We start from the raw sequence: 21,550 nt of genomic DNA, 5'->3' as shown, positions 1-21,550 counted from the left end.
AACTGCTTAAATGTACAACACGACTTGATATAATCCTTCTTTGGGATGAAAGAAATTGGTGTGATTTGATTTTCCAAGTGATTGATTTGGTCCCTTTAGGATTTTTGACTTCTAAAACTATCAAGAGTAAATTTGAACTTTCCTTTAGCTTTGGAGTTGATTATTTCAACCTCAGTCCTAAATGTCTTCCAATTTATCTACTTATGAGGTTGAATTACATTTTTAGAACTTTATGGTGCATATTTTCTTAGATATTTTATCAAGTTCATTTCTAACTGGAATAGTTAAATTTATATTCTAAAGTTAATGTAATTATTCAAATTGTCCTTACGGAACGGAGTTGTATGACACATTTTCTTTTTTGTTTTGGCAGAGTTATATGTTATTAACAAAGAAGTATTTCTTCTTGTAGGTGATAGAAGTATACATGTATAATAATTTTCAGTGATGGCCCATCAGCATTAGAATTCTGTTGTAGCTTTATATTAATTGCACCTGGTTTTGAAGGCCGTTTACAACATGCATATGAAATACCAAGCTAAACTAGGGATTATTTTAAATGCTTTGTTGTTCTGTAAAGATTTATATATTATTAAATGCTCAGCCCTGTCTTACCAGGTGGCTGACTTGTTTGTTTTGAAATTACTCACGTTCCTGAAGTCATCAAATTGAATAATATACTTGACATCATAGTATATACTTGTATTTGTGAATGTTTTATATACCATCATTAGCCCTTATCACAAGACATTATAGTAATATGATATCATGTTTCCTGTAAACGTGAATGCTTGTAGGACATAATGCTAGATCTAATTTTTAATAAAGTTAGAATAGTCATATGGGATAAGTTGTCATTTATCATCCATATGAAAGAATATTATGGTTACTTTTACATATGTGATGCTGTTGCTCTAATTTAAACTCCTTATTATTGAACCATGGATGGTTCTTTGACCCTCACATGATGATTTCGTTGGCTGTTCCCTGGTATATTTAAATAAAAATCCTGGTTTATCTTGGTAGTTAATACTCATCTTAGGGATTCTCTAGAGACACCTTTATTAATGCCTACTTTTTGCTACCCAGTAAGAAAAGATCAGTCAAATTTTACTAAGGCTTCTTCTTTTTTAAAAAAAATCATTTCCTACAATTATTATTATTATTTAATATAAATTTATTTATTTATGGCTGTGTTGGGTGTTCATTGCTGCGCGCAAGCTTTCTCTGGTTGCAGCAAGCAGGGGCTAATCTTTGTTGCAGTTCGTGGGCATCTCATTGCGTTGGCTTCTATTGTTGCGGAGCACAGGCTCTAGGCGCGCGGGCTTAAGTAGTTGCGGCACGCCGGCTGAGTAGCTGTGGCTGGCGGGCCCTAGAGCGCAGGCTCAACAGTTGTGGCGCACGGGCTTAGTTGCTCCGCAGCATGCGGGATCTTCGCGGAGAAGAACTAGAACTCGTGTCTCCTGCATTGGCAGGTGGATTCTTAACCACTGCGCCACCAGGAAGTCCCCATCATTAAAGTTTTAAAGTCTAAGTGCCCATTATTTAGTGTCTGTGCTAAGCAATAAGGAGATGAACATAAGACCTTGTTCTGGCCTTCATGGTGTTGTAGTATAGCTGGGGAGTTAAGACCAGTGTACAAGAAGTAAGAGCAAACTAGAAATTTTATTGACACCTTCAGGAAAGGCCAAAAAATATGGGCCGTGTGACCATCTGTACATAGTCTCTCCTGCTTCTACTTATGGATAAATCCCACTTCTGGTTTTAACACTTGACTGGTAGAAGTACAAAGAAGGTATGAAAGAAGATGAATTGCTGCTGTTTTAAATTAAACCCGTGTGTCACGTTAGGCTTTGATCTGCAACCTTTTGAGGACTTATTTTACAAGATTAACAATGGTCTTTGAAAACATAAGATGTCTTCCCCATTCTGTGATACCTTTGCAAATTTGTCATTGAGTAGTAGAGATAGATAACTCCCTCTCTTTGTCCCATTGGGTTGGGACTGAATGAAACAATAGGGTTTTTAAATCTGCAAGGCTACCAGTCAGCCTTGAATCTCCAGTGACTCCCCTACCCCTCAATCCAAATCTTTCCAAAAGCCCAGTTTGAAGAAGCTAACAGTTAATCTATTGTTTTAAACACTATTTTAACTCTTAACAATACTATTGCTTACTATTCAGATTTCCTTCATGCCCATTACTTTTGTCTCAACTAGATGTGAAGCACTGTGAGGAAAGAACTGTGTATTGTAAATCTTCTGAATCCTTGCGATGCCTAGCATAGTACTGAGTACACACTAGCTTGTACTTTTTTCAAATTGTTCCTGTAGACAGCAGAGAGATGGTCACAGTACATGGTGTACTTACTTCTAACCTGTGATACATTTTATAATTTGACTGTTGGAAGGAGTCCTAAACTTGGAGTCAGGGCAAAGCAGGAGTAGACTCTTCAGATTCCTTCCTGTATGGCTACTGAGTCACTCTCTGTAACCATAGGTAAGTTATATCAATTCTCTACAAATTAGAATAACAATAAATAACAATACTACTTTCTTCCTTCCACACAGGGCTGATGTGAGAATAAAATAAGAACTATAGGACAACTTCAGATTTTAAAAAAACTATGGAAATAAAATGTAGTAGCGTTTTGTTACAGGTGATTTGCATCCTTCACTTCAGAACACACCTTAATTTTATCCCTTAGTTGTTTTATATTCTTGTCATCAAAAATATCTTTCTTTTTTAAGAATGAGAAAATGCTCGCAACTGAAGTTAGGTAAGTCACATGTGAATACTGCGCTCTAGACTAAACGAATCATGGCACAAACCTAATTTTTTGTGACTTGACTCCTCAATCAATTGTCAGCATATACAGGCTATTTTTATGATATATTAGTGTGACCAGGATAAGGCAACTATCTTTGAAGAAATTAACTAGCTTCAGTATGGCAGTTGTCTTTGTATACCTGTACCCAAGTAAATGACATGCAATGCTGATTTATTTTAAAAGATAAAATCATTTGGTTTGTGGACATTGCCAATTATTATGCTTGGAAGAGTTAAATCCATAAATTCCTAAAATATGCTATTAGAAGGAAATGAATATTATTGTTCTTTTTTGTTTAATACATGCTAAACAATGGTTGGTCAATAGTTTGTCTCTTAAGATCACTAACTTGGGACATACCATACTGGTTGGACAGGATCTCAAATTGTGACTAACTTTTAATGAGTGCTTTTAAAAACACGTGTTGCCTCATGACACTACACAATTGCTGCTTGAGTAGGGCTTTTTGCATTCCAATTGGATTATACATAGTTGGCCTATGTAGCTCACCACTTTAGTTTACACTTTATTTTTTAGGTGTCAGTGTGTTGAAAATCTGTGAAGAACATTGTAGAAAAGTAAATCCTCCTCTTTTAGAACATTGCTTAGCAAAGGTAATATTTTCTTTCTTAAATGAATTTTTCTAACTTTCGAATTTTGTTTTGTGCCTTTTAAGCAAATAACATATAATACTGCTAGGTTACCTTAGGAACAAGCCAGCAGGTTTGGCCTTATTTGCAAAACAATTAACATACCAGTGTTAGAATTTGAGTCAAAACATAGGACAAAAACATAGACAGAATTTTACTCTGCAAAATGTTGTGCTTTTCTTTTTTTCTTTTTTCCTTTACTATTTAGAAAACCTTGAAAGCTACAGGGGAACACTTTCTACTTGTAACTTTAATAGAATGCCCTAAACTAAAAGGCATCTTTTTATGGGTTCTGCCTCTGCTGTCCTGATTAATTGTGTGACCTCAGGCAAATCTCTTAATTCTCTGAGCCTCAGGTTTCTCATCTGCAAAATGAAGATAATTATGCCTGCCCCTAGCCACAGGAATGTGGCTAAGAATAGCAGCAGGGAGAATTTTTATAAAGGATTAGGCATGTGGTTTATAGATTTATGATAGCAGTCTTTTACATAAAAATTATTTAGTTTGCTATTATTTTTATAGTGAAAACCAAAAAGACCTGTTTTATAATAAACCATGTAAATAAATAACCTTTCCCTAAGCATGCTTTTGTCTAGACACCTGATCAAAGTACAGACATGTCCCATAGATATGAAATCACTCAAGGACTTGCATAAGCAAAAGAACATTGACCAGAACTGTAAACAACCGAGCAGGGAGTTAAATGATAAGTACTATAGAAGATTTCTCGAGAAGCTAGAAATACATGTATTTAGCTCTATCTCCTCTAGTTTTGAGAGACATCCTCTGTTGGAAAAGAATGTATCAGGACCTCTCTTCCCTGTGCTTCCCCCAAATACTCATTAACTCTCCTGTTAATTAAGTTGTACTATTTTCTGTATTTGATGATGAGAGTAACATGGGGTTGTGAACAGTAGAGGGAGAAACAAAGGTTGAGTATCACTGCTGGAAATTACCCAGATTTCCTAGCATGTTCCTAATCTTAGATTCCATAGCTAATTGAGATTTGGTCTGACGTTTGACCTTTTAACTAAGGCAGGGTTAAAACATAGGGAAGAGTGAAGAAGTAATTCCCCAGCTTTCAGAGTGTTTAGATTTGGCCTAAATTCCAGGAATAGGAATAAAGACCATAAACTATTTCTATAAATTCTATTTTTCCTGACCATGAGAAAGTCAGAGTAGAAAACAGATGGTTTCTATACAGCGCAATACCACTGTGAACCATGTCTGAATTAAGGGACTTTAGACATACAGACTGAGAATCTAGGATTAATTACATTTAGGGGTGATATCTTTTGATATTAAACTTTGGAAAAGCTTCTTAAGTAATAGCTCTTCTGGACTCTTGACCTATGTCTCTAACATAGGTTTTCCTGTCAGTTCTGAGGTTATTCTGGACAACACTGTACGTTTCAACAAACACTGTATGTTTCAAAGATTTCTCTAAGTTACTCGATTGGAAATCAAAGTGCATCTTCCCAAGTAATGATGCTTTCAATGGGGAAACTAGAAATCAGACTGAGATTTAGTTTCTTTTTCTTTTAAATTTATTTATTTATTATTTTTGGCTGTGTTGGGTCTTCATTGCTGCACGTGGGCTTTCTCTAGTTGTGGCGAGCAGGGGCTACTCTTTGTTGCGGTGCGCGGGCCTCTCATTATGGTGGCTTCTCTTGTTGTGGAGCACGGGCTCTAGAGTGCGGGGGCTTCAGTAGATGCGGCACGTGGGCTCAGTAGTTGTGGCTCGTGGGCTCTAGAGCACAGGCTCAGTAGTTGTGGCACACGGGCTTAGTTGCTCTGCGGCGTGTGGGATCTTTCCAGACCAGGGTTTGAACCCGTGTCCCCTGCATTGGTAGGCGGATTCTTAACCACTGTGCCACCAGGGAAGCCCTGAGATTTAGTTTCTAAAAGAGAGACAGTATGGAATGGTGGGGCAAAATATGGAATTTGGAGTCAGCATGCTCTTGAGCCCTGGTTGTATGACTTTGTAGTTGTGTGATTGTAGACAGATTGTTAAACCTGTCTGGATTTGTTCCTTCATCTGTAAAATAGGAATAATACTATTTATCCCTAAGATAGTCATGAGGAAATGATATGATTAACTGTGAATATTGATTTTTAAGATGATACTATATAAATGTCATTATTATTATTACCATTATTGTTATTATTTCTCCTCACACTAACCAGTGGTGTTTCAACTATAGTAATCAACTTTCTTTCTAAGGAAAAGTGTATCACCTCCTTGGTAGACATCTAAGTTGAAGGAGAGAAAAAGACAGAGAGAGAGTGGGCAGGTGAGTGAGTGAGTTGATGACTAAATATTGAGGAATGTATAATTTTAAGGGGTAATCAGAGGAAGAAGTATTAGCAAAGGATCTTAAGAAGGAGCAAATGGAGTTTGGGGTACAATCCTACATTGTAAGGCGGGTCTTTTTTCAGGAACGACACAGATTATCCCTAGATAAAATCATTGACATTTTGACCATTTACAGCAAAATTTTGAGGGAGAAAAAATTTACTTCCTGTAAAACTGCTCTGACAATAATGCTATTTCCTCTTAGAGAAGTTATTCTTGGGTTATTTATTTACTAAAAACGTCCCATAGTTAATGATGAAGATGGCTTAAATATAATTGAAAGCACATTATCTTAAAATACTAAATTCCCGATGTTTTAATTGTTGTAAGGCAAAATTTCTCTTGTCCTCAGGAGATTATTCTATGTTCTGCTTATAATTTGTTCTTAGCATTGCATTTTGGGTCCTTCTATGGAAATATTTTTTAACATTCATAACATGTCCTCCTGAACTGTTCCTTTTAGAACAAGATGGAGAGAATTAAAAATCTTCATACCAGAGTGCTCTTTGTTCCAACTGACCACACCTTTTAAAGATGTGATTGGTTTATCAGTGCAGTGATTTGGTTGTTAGAATCCTTCAGAAATATTTGCTTGTTAAAATTTACAGTGCCAATTTATTTTAATTTTTCCTTAAAAGTAAATGAGTGAAATATACTTTGGAAAAAAAATTGCTTTCTTAATAGGTTTTGCTACTGCCAGAAAATATTGCAACAGCATGTTTCTGCCTGTAGGCAGGTGTGGCTTCTTTTAAGTGTCTGTCTGCATTCAGCTTGTCAGTGAAAATCTGAGTAGTTTGCATGGCTGCTGAAATAAATCAGTAGGTAGTTTGTACATAGACCCTCTCTGTATAATTGCAACTGACAATAGCTCTACCCACTTTTTGAGAGAATAGTCCTCTGTTTAGGATGATCAGAACTCATTTTATATTCAGTCTTTGGATGAAAATGCAATTGTTTATTTTTGCAGATGTCGTTTGTTAAACATTTCAGTAGTAAAAAAAAAAAGTGGGAGAGGGAATCCAATATTATTTCGTGACTAGAAAAGCTAGTATTGTAAATATGTTGAACAAGAGAAGAATTTTGAGTATTTCTAGTATATATTTTCACTTTCCTCTGCTTGGTATTGGTGTTTTAAGGACTTAAGATGAATACAGAGTGAATGAGAGGAAGATGGACTAGACTTCAGGGAGTAAAATTAATTATTTTAACTTACAGTAGAAAGATACTTCATTTTATGCCTTAGGTATCTTTTAATTAGAATTTTATATAATGAAAAATCAAATATTGGTAACTGAAATGTTTATGTATTTGATGTATATATATATATGTATGTCAAGTATTTTAGAACACTAAGGTAATATTTTGCTTATGAATGTTGAGAGCTAATCTCTAATTAGCTACATTAAACCAATGTAGTTTCCTAAAAAGAAGTAAGCGTATAGTAACTTTGGTCTTCTATTTATCCTTAAATGACAATAAAACCAATTTTATTAGGAGAACTCACTTCAAAAGTATTTCTGGTCTATTTATATAACTAGCTCATTTTGTGAAATAATAAAATACATAAAAATAGTAAGACTCAGTAACTTATCCAAATAAGGTATTTCTGAGCGTAATAGACATTCAGACTATTACTTCTTATTACATTAAAAAAGAGTTTGTACGTTTGAAAGTTTTAAAAGACTAGAACTCGGTATTAATATTCTGGATCATGTAATAGTGGTGTCCTATCTATAGTAATTGTGGTATTGTTGATTATAGCAAGAATGCTTTTTTTGGGGGGGGGGGGCTGTCCTGAGAGGCTTGCGGGATCTTAGTTCCTTGACCAGGGATTGAACCTGGGCCCTTGGCAGTGAAAGAGCCGAGTCCTAACCACTGAACCGCCAGGGAATTCCCAGCAAGAATGATTTTTAATTCCCTTTTTGAAAAGGAAAGTGGCAATGTCTTCTATTCTTTTTAACTTTTTAACTGCCAGGATAAAAAAACAAAGCAATTTTTATAGACAATATTAGGAAACATTTGCTTTAATGTCCAAATAATTATGTACTTGATTTAAGAAAGGGACAGTTATTCTTTACTATGAGTTTTTACCTCTGATAAAATTCCTGTTATTTTTACTCTTTTGTTGAAATGAGATAAGAACTTGTTTTGTGTAAATGAGAATTTGCATGTTCATTAAAAGTTTTCTGATATTTATAACATAGTACATTTAAAAATACACATATTCAGTCAGAAGTTGGAAACAAGCAAACTCTCAAGAGAATAGGTTAAGTAAATGAAAGTATTACTCTGAGAGAATAAAATACAGCCAATGAAAACATGTTTTAAAAGTATATATACTCTTATGAAAAAAATTGATAAGTTATAAAGCAATGCATACATTAAAAAGTGCAAATTTCTATAAATATATATGCTTGAAATGCTGGAAAGTATAGAATCTCTGAGTGATAAGACTTGTCTTTTTATCTGTATTTTTATAAAAATTTCTACAATGTGAATATTTATATATAAGTGCTCATATTGTTTTAAATCTATAAAATTGATCAGTAAAGTTATTTGTCATTTACAAAAGTAATAAATTCTTGTCATAAGAAAATTATACAATATAGTATACCATTGTTAATACACAGTGGGGAAAAAAAGCATTAAAAGGAAAGAACTAGTTGTAAAACCAAATGAGGTGGTAGGAGATGAACAAAATTTACAGACTACTGGACAGAATACAAAAGAGATTTCTACGTGAAGCTTGAACTCTGTTTTTTCCCCTTCCCTGTACATATTTATTGAGTGATAAATTTGATTTCCTAAAGTGTTATATAATATGATAAACCAAAGGCTAGCTATAAGAAATTGAACTCCATCTAGTTAGGATAAACTTTTTCTTGGTTTGTAACCAAAAAAACACTTTTAACATATAAATGTTTTATATGTTTAAAATATAATAACGTTTTAAACGTTTAAAAATAAGGACTTGAGCTTATTCTACAAGACTTTTAATATTCTAGTGTTCTTCTAAGATATATAAAATCTTTACTTCTATTTTAAGTCCTTTTAACCCTTTTACATGAATCCTCTAGCAGCTGAACTAAACACCAAAACCAGAGACGTTATTAAAACAAATGAACAGGGCTTCCCTGGTGGCGCAGTGGTTGACAGTCCACCTGCCGATGCAGAGGACGCGGGTTCGTGCCCCGGTCCGGGAAGATCCCACGTGCAGCGGAGCGGCTGGGCCCTTGAGCCGTGGCCGCTGAGCCTGCGCGTCCGGAGCCTGTGCTCAGCAGTGGGGGAGGCCACAGCAGTGAGAGGCCCGCGTAACGCAAAAAACAATAACAACAACAACAAAAAATGAACAAACAACTATGGACCAATATCCCTCATTGAACATAAACACAAAAATCTTCGGTGAAATATTAGCATATTGTATTCACCAATAAGAAGGATAATATACCTCAGACAAATGAGGTTTATCCCAGGAATGCAATGGTGATGGATTGGAATAGTCAGTATTGTTAAGATGTCAATTCTCCCTCAAATTTATTTATGGTTTCAATATAATCCTAATTGCAATCATAGCAGGCGTTTTTAAAAAAATTTTTTTAACATCTTTATTATAGTATAATTGCTTTACAATGGTATGTCAGTTTCTGCTTTATAACAAAGTGAATCAGTTATACATATACATATGTCCCCATATCTCCTCCCTCTTGCATCTCCTTCCCTCCCACCCTCCCTATCCCACCGTTCTAGGTGGTCACAAAGCACTGAGCTGATCTCCCTGTGCTATGAGGCTGCTTCCCACTAGCTATCTATTTTATGTTTCGTAATGTATATATGTCCATGCCACTCTCTCACTTTGTCCCAGCTTACCTTTCTCCCTCCCCGTATCCTCAAGTCCATTCTCTAGTAGGTCCATAGCAGGCTTTTTTTGTTACAATTAAGAAATTGATCCTAAAATGTATACAGAAAAGTAGAGGAACTAGAATAGCCAAAACAATTTTGAAAAAGAACAAATTTGGAGGAGACACAGTACTGACTTCAAGACCTTAAAGCTCCAGTAATCAAGACAGGGTGGTACTGAAGAAAGAGTAGACACAGATTAATGTGATCGAATATTGAGTCCAAAATAGACTCACACATACTTAACTTTTGACAAAGATACAAACACAATTCCGTGATGCTAGAACTTGGATGCCCATAGATAATTTATAAATTTATTTATTTATTTACTTATTTTTGGCTGCATTGGGTCTTCGTTGCTGCGCACGGGCTTTCTCTAGTTGCGGTGAGCGGGGGCTACTCTTTGCGGTGCGCGGGCTTCTCATTGCGGTGGCTTCTCTTGTTGCAGAGCACGGGCTCTAGGTGCATGGGCTTCAGTAGTTGTGGCTAGCGGGCTCTAGAGCACAGGCTTAGTAGTTGTGGCACACGGGCTTAGTTGCTCTGCGGCATGTGGGGTTTTCCTGGACCAGGGATCGAGCCTATGGTCCCTGCTTTGGCAGGCGTATTCTTAACCACTGCACCACCAGGAAGTCCCGCCCATAGATAATTTAAAAAGAACCTCCTACCAGTATTTTGCACCATGTACAAAAATGAGCTCAAAATAGATCATAGACTAAATGTAAGGCCTAAAATTACTGAACTTCCAGAAGAAAACGTAGGTAAAAATCATGATTCTTCAAAGACTTCTTAGATTTGACACTAAAAGCATAGTCCGTAAAAGAAAAAATCGAAACATTGTTCTTTGAAATTTAAAAGATTTTATCTTAGAAAAACGCTGTTAAGATAATGAAAATAAAAGCACAGATTGGGGGCTTCCCTGGTGGCGCAGTGATTGAGAGTCCACCTGCCGATACAGGGGACACGGGTTCGTGCCCCGGACCGGGAAGATCCCACATATCACGGAGCGGCTGGGCCCGTGAGCCATGGCCGCTGAGCCTGCGTGTCAGGAGCCTGTGCTCCACAGCGGGAGAGGCCACAACAGTGAGAGGCCCGCGTACCGCAAAAAAAAAAAAAAAAAAAAAAAGTCCTTCAAATGGTGAATGAATAAACATTATAGCACATCTATGCAATGGAATACCATTCACCAATAAAAAGGAATGAGCTCCTCAAATAGTTATATACTTGATCATTTCATTTATATGACATTCTGGAAAAGGCAACACTATAGGAGCAGACTGAAAATTAGTGTTGTCTGGGGGTTGACAACAAAGGGGCATGAGGGAACTTTTTAGAAAGATGGAAATGTTCTATATTTTGATTGTCAGATTCACGGAACTATACACCTAAATTGGGTGAATTTTACTCTATATGTATTATACCTCAAAACTGACTTAAGCTGTCAACCTTTTTTTTAAAAAATTTAATTAATGTAGAAAGAATGATAGAGTTAGCATTTAAAATGATTGATTCAGACAAAGAACCTTGAATGGATGCTAAAACCATGAAGCGAAATGTTATTGTGGAACAGCATATTGACATGACCCCTATACATTATTGCTAATCTTTGTAATTTGAAGAGATCTGGACAGTCACTACCTTAACCAAGTGATCAGTCAAATTTCTCATCACTGACTAGGTGAGAACTGGACATCTTGTGCCTCCTGACTTGGAGTAATATGGAGTACATAGCAGCAGCACAAATGAACTATTCTTGTCAAAAAAATCTTAAACCTGGGTCTAATCAAGCCTTTAAACCTAACCTCCACCTTGCAGAACTATAGGACATAAAGCAATGAGTTAAATTACACCAAGAGAAAACAATCTTACAAATACAGAATGTGGAATATTCTCAAAGACAACTTGCCTGGTATTTTCAAAAACATCAGTGTACATGTATAACTGATTCACTTTGCTGTATACCTGAAATTAACACAACATTGTAAATCAACAATACTCCAATAAAAATTTTTTTAAAAATAATTGAAAAAAAATCAGTGTAATAGAGGGTAAAAGAGGAAAACCCTTCTAGATCAAAAGAGAGATAACAAACTGAACTTGAATACTGATTTGGGGGGGCAGGGGAGCAGTTGAGGACATTTCAGTGTAGACGGGCTACATTCAATGATATTAGAGAATTATTTTTCATTTTTCTGAGGTGTGGTAATGGTATTGTGGTTAAGTAGGAGAAAGTCTATTTCCAGGATATGTATGATTGACAGGTGAATTGTCTCGATGTTTGCAACTTATTTTAAGTGTACACACACATAAAATGTTAACAGTTGTCTCTAGATAGTGTATATGGCTATGCGTTAGTATTATTGTTTTAACTTTTTTCTGCATGTTTGAATTTTTCGTAATAGAGGTGAATGTTTTTAGAACTCATTTGGGAGAAAGTATTTATTGAAGATGGCCTTATGATTTGCAGTGCATTTCTATAGATCTTATGAATATCAGGCCTCTGTATCTACTTTGCACACCCGAAAATAACTTTTTTACTACATTGTGTTTGGCATGCTATAACACCGGCCTACTTTGAGAACTAGGGTAGAAAACAGCTCTGTGAAATACTTTGAATTATAAGGATTTTTTTTTTTTTGCGGTACACGGGCCTCTCACTGCTGTGGCCTCTCCCGTTGCGGAGCACAGGCTCTGGACGCGCAGGCTCAGCAGCCATGGCTCACGGGCCCAGCAGCTCTGCGGCATGTGGGATCTTCCCGGACTGGGGCACGAACCCACGTCCCCTGCATTGGCAGGCAGACTCTCAACCACTGCGCCACCAGGGAAGCCCTGTAAGGATGTTTTTGAGAGCATTGTTTACTGTATTATATGGTGTCCTTTTTGGGAAAATGAAACTTTGGATTTCAATGACAAGAATAGTTGTGCTGCTTCTGAGAAACTGGATTTTTGGCATGTTACAAACATTGAATCGGGTAGGTGAGCAGAGCTCATGTTTTTTTGACTGCTAGAAAACTCATATCTCACTTGTGGCCGATTTCTAGCAAGTGCACTTCCCAACTGTACTCCTGACTGCTTTGTAATTTTCGCTACCAACTCTCATTATTCCCTCAATCTGACTCCCTCATCTATTTTTGGTTGTATTTATTTTATGAGATACTTTATGCCCAACAATGTTCTAGCCATATTAAAAGGATTTAAAATAATAGTTTATGATTTGAAAGTCACAACCTAAAATACAGATTTTCACTTTATTATTATTAGTCATATAATATCTTACTCCTAGATTCAGAGATCCTTTATCCTCTAACCAAATTTAGAATAAAGGAGTGTTACTAGAAAATTTAAAAATATATACTTTTAAATATAGTTAAAATATAAAATTCCTATTTTCTGAAATAACACTGTTGTAGCTATATTGGCAGCAAATACCTTATTTTGGTGTAAGGCAGGGGAGAGAACACGGCCATTCCATTCCATTCCATGGAAATTAAGCTGCCATTAGAATTGGCATTTTTCTTGAGAATTTGATTTTTTTTCCATTAATGAAGGGAAGTAAAATATGCCATTGTTTTACCTTATCATTTCTGAAAGAATTTTGATGTACAGAAAATCCTAATGAAAGATTATATTAGTTGCTCTTGAATGTTATTCAGATTCTTGCCCCCCAACATAGTAGTGCCTTCCTTCTGTTAAATGATACTTTATATTTTATAAAATATTTTTCAGCATCAGCATATTGATACAGATGTTATATTTACAATTTGCTCTTGCTGCCTTCTTGGGGTTGTAGTCCTCACCCAGTTTTCTTTTGGGGATTGCTGTGTTATTTTACCACTGATGCATTGTGGGATAACAACGTTTAACAGGGATAACAGCACTTACTATAAAATGTGTTGTATGAATTAATAATGGCTTAGACAGTTTTTAAGACTATGTATATGTGAAGTAGGAGTGTCTTCTGATACATCTTAAGTCTATTCTAATTTTTAAAAGAAGTATTCATTGATAAAGAAGGTTTTCTTTTTTTAGCTAAGATTCTTAAGTCCAGTGGAATCTTCCACTGATGATTTTTTTCCTTTAGATATCTGGATAGTAGCTTGTTAAACTAAATGATCTTTAAAGGCTTTTGTACTTATAAAACTAAGTTTTGATTTTATATTTGAACATGCTTAAATCTTAACCTTAAATAACCTATTATCCTCTACCATGAGGGACTTGCTAAAATTAACTGCCAAAACAGGGTTAGTTGTAAACATAGGTGTAAGGTAAGATTGCCATCTCCTTTGCTCCAGGCAGAGTGATTCCTAGAACTAGGATTTGGCTTTCTTTGCTCAGTTGTCTGGAATTCACTTTTTCTAGTTTGCCAAAAGACAGTAAAGCAAGGTACACTGTTTTCTTTCTGCAATTATTTTTAAGTGAAAGTACTGTTCATTCTCATTCATTCATTTCTTTTCTCATTCATTTCTTAACACATGAAAATCAAGTTTAATTTTGTAGTAGTGCCTGCTGATCATGTGGATGCTGTACAACGTCTCCATTTATACTGCTTCACACATCACATACAGGACAAGTTCCCACAAAGACCTGTTTTGTTCTACTCTCGATCCACCCTAAAGAAACCAGTTTCCAAGCTATGCACAGCTTTGTAAATCAAGATGAAATGGTCGGAAATTGGAACAGAAACAAGCAAGAAACCAAATAATCCTTCCTAGTTAACAAGTAGCGTGTGTTGTATATAATAAAATTGCAGGTAACAAAATGGTGTGCATTCTAAGAACATTCTAATTTGAAAGTTTATATCACATTCATATTATAATCATAGATCAAGTCATTAGTTTGTTTCTATTATTGTTAGAGTTAGGAAGATATAAGCAATGCTTTCGGTAAGATATTCTAGGCAACAGAGGGCAGTGAGAATCAAAGATGAAATGTGAACCTTAGTTCTGGATATTTCTTAGCAAGCCCTGTATGCAATAACTAAGTGCCAAGGTTGATAAGAAGAGGAGTTTGGTGTTAGGCACAGACTTCCTTCTTTCTGGCAACAGTCAGTGGACCACAGAAAAGAGGGAATATAGTGGCATGCAGAATTTATCTTCCCAGGGACTCTCCTTCTAGGTCAGGAAGAAAAGAATCCCCACACACAATTCATAAGTAATAGAATATGTTTTTCACCACAGCGTTAAATTCACACATAATGTATTCACAGCTTAATTTATGGTTTTTGAAAATACCCTTGAAATATCTCTTTGAATAAACGTTTTGTCATTATCTTACCTTCTTGTTTAGAACTTTAAAGAATATCAAATGCTGTTTAGAAGTTTTGTTTTCTTTCAGATGATTTCTAAATATTGTGATTTTAACTCAGTATCAAATACCCTTCCAAAGAATCTGCATCTTTTGGGATGCTTTTTTTTTCTCCTTTTGAGAAATTAAAAAGGAAACAAAGGAAGCGAACTTAAAATGTCCTTTCTTCATTATTCCAACAATAGGCAAAGACCAGGCTTCCACAACCAAAGTAAGTTAGAGAATTCCCAGAGTACTTAGTGAAAATATATAGTCTAGGTCCTGAGTCAAATAAATGTGTTATAAAATATAAAGCTGTTGTGAGAACACATGACACATTTAAAAATTTTCCTTCTTCATTTCCCAACACATTTTGAGACTAATATTATAATAAAAATGTTTATTTTCTTCATAAAGCCCCTTTTCTACCACAGTCACATGCACATATTTATTTTCTGTTTTGAAGAAACCAGGTTAGCAAGGTAACTTTTCTAAGACATCTTTACATGAGAATACAAAAGGTTTAAATTGAATAATTAAATACCTTCTTGCTTCCAGCTGCTTCTCCCTGGCTCTCCTTTCTCAAGTTTCTTAGTCTCTGCTGTCCCCTGCATACTGACAATTCAGGACTGTCTAATTTCTCAGTTTAATTTCTCATTTCTCAGTGGTAAGATTTGAATTGTCAAAACAGTAGTCTTAAAATATGAATTAGACTTTCTTTTTTATTACTACCTTTTTTTGAGATATAACGTACATACAGTAAAATGCATATATCTTAACTATACAGTTTGAGTTGTAAAATAAATATGCATCAGAATCAATGGGGATGTGCTTAAAATACTCCTTCCAGGAAATTAAAAAGCTCCCTAGATGATTCTGAGCTACAGCCAGTTAAGGATCTTTGCCTTTGTAAAGAGCCAAATTGATAATGTACATAGAAATACATAGTATACCATAAAATGTTAACCCAGGTTGAAGTTAGGTTGCTATTTAAAAAAACACTTAGGCCTTCCCTAGTGGCGCAGTGGTTAAGAATCCGCCTGCCAATGCAGGGTACATGGGTTTGAGCCTTGGTCTGGGAAGATCCCACATGCCATGAAACAGCTAAGCCCGCGCTCCACAACTACTAAGGCTGTGCTCTAGAGCCTGTGAACTGCAACTACTGAGCCCGTGTGCCACAGCTGCTGAAGCCCACACACCTAAAGCCCGTGCTCTGCAACAAGAGTAGCCACCGCAATGAGAAGCCCGTGCACCACAACAAGGAGTAGCCCCCACTTACTGCAACTAGAGAAAGGTCGCGCAGCAACAAAGATCCAACGTGGCCAAAAGTAAATAAATTTATAAAAATAAATAAATAAAATTAAAATTAAAAAAACCTTAAATTTCTCATGTACCTTTTGGGGTTTGTAATGCTGGCTCACAAGTGAAATTCTCAATTTGTTTTTCTGTTTCTTTTTAAGAAAATTAATGCAAAACTTCATGATGGAGTATGTCAGCGTTGTAAAGAAGTTCTTGAGTGGCGTGTAAAATACAGCAAGTACAAACCCTTATCAAAGCCTAAAAAATGGTAAGTTAAGTTTCTTAATTACCTCACCAGTACTATCAGTATCATAGTATATGACTTCATTCCCTGATTTTCAAAATCGTGTCCAGATAAATATTAAGGTGAATAGAGAAAAAATTTCCATTCCCTGCACAATAGAATTTCATCTTACATGCTGAATCCTAGCTTGTGAAGGCAAATAGATTGAAAGGGTGGATTCACCATTCCCCTCTCCCCATTCTCCCCTAAATAAATAATGCACCATTTTTATAGCGTCTTGTTCATAAAATGAGACTAGGCTTAAGGCAGAGAAGGGAAAGTTTGTTTTGCAAAATTCTATCTCCCACTGATGAGATAATAATGTTTACTATTTAATTTACTAAATTAAATAATATTTTTTACCAAAGGGGGTCTTAAAAAGGGTCTGACCTTTTAATTTGACCCATGAAGCTTACTGAAATGCCTTAGATTGAGTATCATAAATAAATCACTAGATTGATAATTTATAATTTCATTCCTTTGAAGTTTTGGGTCTACATGAAAAGACACTGGACTTTATTTCTCACCTCTCTGTCCTTTACCCTTCCTCTGTAATTTTGGCATTCTGTTTTATCAGCTTTATGTACATCCTGGTGCAGCTCCCGTACATCCTTTGGCTCAGCTGAGTAAGGGCCATATTGGAGGGTAATTGCTGCCTAAAAGAGAAAACTGATTATTTTACATATAAAAATTAGCATTAATATGTACAATATTATTTTTACAATTATGAGTTTTAATTTGGTAGTCTATATAGTAGCTATTTAGAATACATTTGTTCATTGTTGCTTTATTTTACTTTTAGCTATTCAGTAGTAGCAACTTCCTTAAATGTATTCCCTCTCCCTTTTTGGGAGGAAATTTTAATTAAAGTTTGGAAGTCAGTCTAAATAATAAATATGGGGCTTCCCTGGTGGCGCAGTGGTTGAGAGTCCGCCTGCAGATGCAGGGGACACGGGTTCATGCCCCGGTCTGGGAAGATCCCACATGCCGCGGAGCAGCTGGGCCCGTGGGCCATGGCCGCTGAGCCTGCGCGTCCGGAGCCTGTGCTCCGCGGCGGGAGAGGCCACAACAGTGAGAGGCCCGCGTACCACACACACACACACAAAAATAAATAAATAAATAAATAAATAAATATGGGGCTTCCCTGGTGGCGCAGTGGTTGAGAGTCCATCTGCCGATGTAGGGGACGCGGGTTCGTGCCCCGGTCCGGGAAGATCCCCCATGCCGCGGAGCTGCTGGGCCCGTGAGCCATGGCCGCTGAGCCTACGCGTCTGGAGCCTGTGTTCCACAACGGGAGAGGCCACGGCAGTGAGAGGCCCGCGTACCACACACACACACAAAAATAATAATAATAATAAATAAATATGATATAACCTTTGCTGTTTATTTCTATTGAAAAATTATGTCAGCTTTTTTGTGGATCTTTAACTCAAGCTATGGGGTAATTTGTTTATTTGAGAATTTTAACAGCTTTGAATGTTTGGGCATTTTAGTTTGCTTAAGATGCTTCTTTTTAATGCTGAAAGGTTAAAAACCTCAAGTAAAGATAGACTAACTTCAGCTTTTTATTTCTGTATTGCTTTTTCAGAGCAAATTTTTAGTATTTATTACAGGTACAGCTGACCCCCTTTTAAATAGCTATACAAGTTTCTGTCTCCTGTCTTCCAGTCTTTTCTTTGTATTCTCTAGCATTTCCTCCCCAAAGAAAACACTTATAAAGAAAATTTTAAAGTTTTATGCTCATTGGCCCAAATTAGCAGTAGGGAAATTTGGCAACTGTTTGTACTGTTCAGTGCTGGATTTCCATGAATGGATTAACTCTGTTTCCTACCACAGAAATTAGATGCTGGTTCACTATAAACTGTGTAGTTTTAGTTAATAGGCCTAATACAAGATTTGTAGTTTTTTGAATATTTTCAACAGGTCTTTCTTTTTATAAAGGTATTTTGAGATTTCATCACCAGTCTCCATTTTTCTCTTGGTAGTGCTAGTTCCTAAAAGAATTTTTATAGGTAGTAAGTATTTATGTAGCTGTAGAGTTTTAGTAGATTCATCATATAACAAAGGAAATAATTTAAAAACATTTGTGCCTTATCCATTATCTGCAATTTAATCTCTTATCTTTAATTTGTGCTGCATCCTTTATCTTCATTGAATGTGCCAGTATATAAAAGATCATATCAATTATTATACATTTTCCAGATGCTGTGATTTGCTAGAGAATTTCTTTTTTTTAAAAAGTTTTTATTGAATTTGTTACAATGTTGCTTCTGCTTTATGTTTTGGTTTTTTGGCCCCAAAGCATGTGGGATCTTAGCTCCCCAACCAGGGATCAACCCCACACCCCCCACATTGGAAGGCAAAGTCTTAACCACTGGACCGCCAGGGAAGTCCCATGCCATAGAATTTCTGAACTTAGTTATTTTAGACAGCTCTTGAATTTTTATTCTTTTTGTGTATTACTTATGGCCTTAATATTTTTATGGCTCCAGAAGAACTTGTATACTATAATTCCTAGAAGAACAGATATTTTATTCAGATAGAAAGACTCCGTTAAAAACAAAAGGAAACAGTAACAAATCTTATGTTTAGTTCCAGAAAACTTATAACACAACAACCTAAGAATGGTTGAATGTGGACACATGGACCCAAAGGTCAGCAACTGTGTCCTGTCTTGGAGTCATTGAAGTCCTTGGAGTCAGGGAAGCTCATGGTGATGTTGCCAATAGCCGGTAGTATGTGACTCAGAGGTCTTCGAAATGAGAGCTAGAAGAGGACCTCAGGAGCTGCTGTTCTATATCACCCTGAAGCAGATGAGGTTAGCCATAGAATAGCTCCCACTGAATGCAAAATGAAGGAAATATATTATACGAATACCAAAGTACAGGTAACAAGACGTTAAAGCCTAAAGGAAGATCTCTAGTAATAAAGAAGCCCAAGCTAATACAAAAATGATAGCTTATGAGAGACTAAGAAACTGCTAGTTAAAACAAGTCTGAACACGTTATTTAGGAGGTCAACTTGCCTGGCCTAGAATATCATGAATTTCAGGCTATGTTAGAATTTTAGATTACATTAGGCATTTTAGAAAGCCTAGCTTTCAAACTCCAAACCAAGATTGAGTGTTATAGAAAGCATAAATCACCTATGTACACTTTGCTGTCTCTGCATATCAAAACTTGACCAATGCTATAAGGTTTTTAAATCCATTGATGAACAGTGCTTAAAGTAGCGTAGCTTGTTTTGAAATTTTAAATGTTTTGTTCAAGCTAATCACTTATAAATTAAATTTGTCCTTTGTTAGGATTTGTATAAGAAGTTTACTTTGACACTAGATGTGTCTTTTGTGTAAAGATTCATTTTCCAGCACCCTGAATGTTACTTTTGGTTAAAACGCTGAGCATTGTTTCATTTGTCTGTCTCATGCCACAAATTATGTAACCAAATGATGTACATAAAGAAAAGTTCAGCAGAACATAAAATGGAGGAGGAAGTACTGTTTATAAGTGACATTTCTTTTGGAATGAGATAATATTCTGAATATTGGGAAAATTAATGCCTTTTCTCCCATTTGTTTGGCGTGTGAATCACCAAAAACCACGCACATCTAGCAAATTTCCATTGTCCATGGGATCTGATACCAAACAGTTAGATCCAAGAAACAGAGGTTGACATCTAAACTCTTCAAACTTCTTCATTCAACCATGGGAAGCAAAAATTGTACGGTGTTTGTAAGTGGCAGAAAATATTGTCATGTTTCTCTTTTTCCTTCAGTAAGGTGATGTGCTACAGGATTTTTATAAGCATGTTCTTTATGACAATTTCTTCCAATAACTGAAAACAACCGTGGACCATTCCCAGAGACTTTTAAGAAAAGAATAGATGTCCTAACTTTAGCTGAAAGAGGGAAGAGTTGAAAACTGTTTTTGCTAGAGAGGGATGGGATGATGGCTGTGAGGGGAAGGGGATAAAATGCATGTCACGTATTAGTGATGTGTGAACAATGAGATACTGATATGATACTACCCTTTGATATGATCAGATAATTTAAATGTCATTGAGTATGCAAAGCTGTAGGTCTTTATAGAAATAAAATGAAAGGCTCATAAACATAATGCTTAGTTTTTTACAGCTTCTCATCTCTGTAAAAGTGCTAAGATGAGCTGCCATCCTTATTTTCCACTGTCACTTAATCAGAGGTCAGCGTAGTTGTACCAGGATTTCCCCATCATTTTGGCTCGTGTTTTTTTATTTGAAGGCGAGAAATCGCTACTCCCTGGTGGAGGGCTGTTGTGGTGCTATGACAGACATCTCCCTTGACCCCTGAATGGTATAATCATTATTAAGATTACTGCTAGATGTAGAATTGTGGTTCAGGACGAGTCTAAATCTTTTTGTATAAAACCTCATTTTTCAAGGGGAATTACCTGGTGGTCCAGTGGTTAGGACTCTGCACTTTCAGCGCTTTCACTGTGAAGGGTGGGGTTCGGTCCCTGGTTGGGGAACTAAGATCCCTGCAAGTCACGCAGCGAGGCCAAAAAAAACCCCCCAGACCCCTCATTTTTCAAGTGCCTTGTTGTTGTTGTTGTTTTTTTAACATCTTTATTGGAGTATAATTGCTTTACAATGGTGTGTTAATTTCTGTCGAGTGTCTTGTTTTTGACTTTTGAGGGGAAAAAAAAAAACCCAAAGATAAATTAAAACCATTCATTACCATTCCCGGTCAATCACAAGCCATTCATGAACACTGTAAATAATTTTAGGTGTGGAGCTGAAAATTATTGGAAATGCAAGAAATCTTAAAAATATAAAGTGATTTGTATAACTCTTAAAAGAAGAAAGGAATCTTGATATTTTTCACTTAAAACTCATTTATAGACATTTATATTATTTTCTGGGTACTAGAAATACAGATGGTTAAAAGACTGTCCCCTTCCTCAAGCAATGTAAGGAAATG

The 21,550-nt window shown here is 36.0% G+C and overlaps 1 protein-coding gene across 1 annotated transcript in view; it reads left to right on the top strand.

Annotated features, from left to right (window-relative positions):
- The window catches only part of CUNH9orf85 (chromosome unknown C9orf85 homolog), a 63,207-nt gene that overhangs the window by 13,010 nt on the left and 28,647 nt on the right, over positions 1-21,550 (top strand). Inside the window, exon 2 of the mRNA XM_027105701.1 lies at positions 16,472-16,578. Within this exon, the coding sequence (XP_026961502.1) occupies positions 16,472-16,578 (107 nt within the window). The remainder of the gene's footprint in view (positions 1-16,471; positions 16,579-21,550) is intronic.

The sequence above is a fragment of the Aethalodelphis obliquidens genome, unplaced genomic scaffold, assembly GCF_003676395.1.
Source record: "Aethalodelphis obliquidens isolate GAN/ISIS:26980383/991018 unplaced genomic scaffold, ASM367639v1 scaffold7, whole genome shotgun sequence".
NCBI lineage: Eukaryota > Metazoa > Chordata > Mammalia > Artiodactyla > Delphinidae > Aethalodelphis > Aethalodelphis obliquidens.
This window is presented reverse-complemented; position numbering and strand designations above follow the sequence as displayed.